General features: G+C 37.4%; 1 protein-coding gene across 1 annotated transcript; it reads left to right on the top strand.

Annotated features, from left to right (window-relative positions):
- Positions 1-1,566: 1,566 nt before the first annotated feature.
- LOC123896432 lies at positions 1,567-2,364 on the top strand. The gene has a single exon (XM_045946816.1). The coding sequence runs from the start codon at positions 1,567-1,569 to the stop codon at positions 2,362-2,364; it is 798 nt and encodes a 265-aa protein (XP_045802772.1).
- The last annotated feature ends 893 nt before the right edge of the window (positions 2,365-3,257 follow it).

The following is a 3,257-nucleotide window of genomic DNA, read 5'->3' as shown; positions in this document are numbered from 1 at the left end:
GATAATCTTGGATACTACTGTATATTCTATTCTGTAAACAAGATCAAAACAAAAGGTATACACTTTAAGAATTAAGATAAATTTTATAAGGAAAATGCTAAACAGTGCCCCCGGGGCACTAGTTAAGGATGCAAAAATAGTAATTTAGCATTGGAGTTTGTGCAGTCAACTTCTCGAAAGGTTAAAAAGTGTTATTTACTTTTCAAAACTTTCTAATTTTGGTTTCCTTAACCAGTGCCCCGGGGGCACCGGTTAGCATGACCCATTTTATAAAAGCAAATGATGAGCTGTGCATGGGTGGAATGAAATTTGATTCCAAGACTTTGAATATGCATGATGCATCCATCTATGAATGTTAACAATACAATCTCAAACATTTCTTTTTCTTGTAATGGAGTTTAATGACACTGCAATCCAATAAAAAAACATCATTATATTATTTCAAAACTACTCTATATTTGTCGGAATTTAAGATGTTAATGTAAAACTGTTTTATACTGTCAATACATATATTTTTAAGTATCATTTTCATATGATAAAATTGTATTCTACGATATTTAGACGAGTGGTACTATGTTACAAATTATCATCTGCAAATAAATGTCCAATTCAACTGGGATAAACATTAAAATATTCAATATTACAATCTTCATCACAACTTATATTGGCTAATGCATCCGCTCAATGCATAGACATATATATGCTCAAAGAACCTAAAATCATAAGATCAACAATTGAAGGCCAAAAAGCATTGAGTGGTGATTAATTAAAGAATGTTAAACAATATTGGGTCACCTTCACAAAGTCTAGCACGTAAAAACAACACTTACCAAATTAAAAATAAAAAATACAGTGCCATTTGCATTTTCAAAAGACAATCACTTTTCTTTCCTAGTCCCACACACATGCATAGAAAAAGACATATTCAAACACATTTTCTTTCCTTCTCACCATGTTGTTATGACAGGACCGGCGGTTCAACTAAAAACCGGCCGATCTGAAGGTTGATTCAACTACAATTAGTTCACAGTCTTATAGAATTGACACTTTAATTTCCGTTTAATGATAACTAATCTTTGTCAAAAAAAATATGCGAATAAGAACAATGAAGAACAATGAAGCAACTCCCTCTTACGAGGATTTGCCTCAACAAATCACCATCGCCTATCCTATCTCTACTATATTCCCTGACGAACCAACGAATAAGAGGAAGAGTTCATCAAAGAAGGGGGTTACTCAACCATGCGATTCTGTCTCTCCCCCTGCATCGGGTAAAGCCTCAAATCGAAAAGGTAAGAAATCAAAATCTAAATCTACACCTAAGGCTGTTCATACGATGCGTGAATTGTATCTTGATAGTCCTGTTGATTCGAATGTTGATGTTAATGCTGGAGCATCTGTTATTAGTAAGAAAAATTTAAGTTTGGTGTTTGATACAAATTCTGAAACCCTAGGACTAGAAAACCCTAGGTCTGCTGTAAAATTGGGGAAATCCTCTCTGGAAAACCCTGATGATACACTATTGATGATATTGGCGCTGCTTCTAAGGCCAATCCTGAGTCTGAGATGACATTTGGTGAGAAAATAGTTTCAGACCAAGATGCTGCATATGATGCTACAACATCTGCAGCACATGTTGATGTTTGTGCTCCTGTAGTACCTGATTCACCAGACAAGTCTGTGCTTCCTGATAATGAGAAATGTACTGAAACCACCATCCCTGGTGATGTCACTAGTCAGGATAAGGGTGAAACTGAAAATGTGTCTGATACAAGAGAGACAAGTGTGATTGATGTTGAAAGTCTCAAATCCAAAGGTACTCCTGTGACAAGGGCTGGTATAACTAGAAGGCTGAGAAGTAGTACTGGAAAAGGTGTAGCCACTCCCTCTGAAGCCACCAAAGCTACATTTGGGCCTAAGAAACAGTGGAGCAAGGTCACTGTAGCTTCTGAAAATAAAAAGAAAACTTTGAAGAGGAAGACTATTTCCTTTAGTGATTCTGACTATGAGGAGGACCAGGATGCTGAAGCATCTCCTGCAGCATCTTCTCAGAAATCTGCTAAGAGAAGAAGAATGCCCCCTAATATACCATTTGTACCAATTGATAATATCTCTTTTCACTGTGTTGAAAATGCTGACAGATGGAAATTTGTGGTTAAAAGAAGACTTGCTGTAGAGAGGAACATCAGTGAAGAATTCTTGAAGTGTCAAGATATTATGAATCTGATAAATGAAGCAGGGCTGATAAAGACTGTGTATGAGTTAGGAAAATGCTATGAGAAATTGACCAGAGATTTCTTGGTGAACATTCCAGCTGATTGTGATAATCCCTTAAGTTCTGAATACTTGAAGGTATATATGTAAGGGGAAAATGTGTTGACTTTTCACCAGCCATCATCAACCAACATCTGGGTAGATGTGATGATCCTGCACCTGAGTTGGAGGTGTCTATGAATGATGTGTGCAAAACAATAACTGGCGACAAGGTGAAAATGTGGCCAAGAGCTGCAAAATTGTCTGCTGCAAAATTGTCTACAAAGTATGCTCTCCTGAACAAAATTGCTGCAGCCAACTGGGTTCCCACTACACACTATAATAGTGTAGCTACAGGTTTGGCCAAACTCATTTATGCCATAGGTACTAGTACTATTTTTTATTATGACACCTACATTTTTAATGCAACAATTCTGCATGGTTCCTCTACTGCTATAAAAATGCCAATTGCTTTTCCCACCTTGATCTGTGATATTATTTTGTCCCAACATCCTGGTATCTGCACTGAGTCTGATGTGCCTGTAACTAGACCTTCTACTTTGACAATGGATTTTAGACTGTTAGAAGGTACACATGTTGCAGACATTGTTGTAGCATCTTTGAAGAAATCAGCTACAGTCATGACTAAGAGGCAGATGATTGCTAATCTCAAGGAGGTTAGTAAAATGCTGTGTGAAAAGAAGGAGCTGGTGGATGGTGTGATCCAAGCCTTGGAGCTTGAGCAGACACAAGCAGATGAGGTTGGAGTAGGTCCTTCCCATGGTGTTCCCCTTGATGATGATCTTGCAGGTGGTGAAACTGAAGAAGAGGAGATGGCCTCTGATGAAAGTCCTTCCATATGATCTGTTTCTTTCCTTTGGATGTAATTTTCTCTTTATCTGGATGTTATTTTTGAGGTCTTAGCTCTAATGGTTTGTAATTTGTACTATGTGGTTCCCTATGTTCTGACATCCTGTGACCCTATGATACTTATGGATCTTTGT

This window comes from Trifolium pratense, linkage group LG7 (genome assembly GCF_020283565.1).
Source record: "Trifolium pratense cultivar HEN17-A07 linkage group LG7, ARS_RC_1.1, whole genome shotgun sequence".
In the NCBI taxonomy this organism is placed as follows: Eukaryota; Viridiplantae; Streptophyta; class Magnoliopsida; order Fabales; family Fabaceae; genus Trifolium; species Trifolium pratense.
Note: the sequence above shows the minus strand (reverse complement) of the source record. Positions and strands in the feature narration are given on the sequence as shown.

Excerpts from the sequence above, each read along its gene's own strand:
- LOC123896432 (XM_045946816.1), top strand. The coding sequence starts at position 1,567 with ATGACATTTGGTGAGAAAATAGTTTCAGACCAAGATGCTGCATATGAT.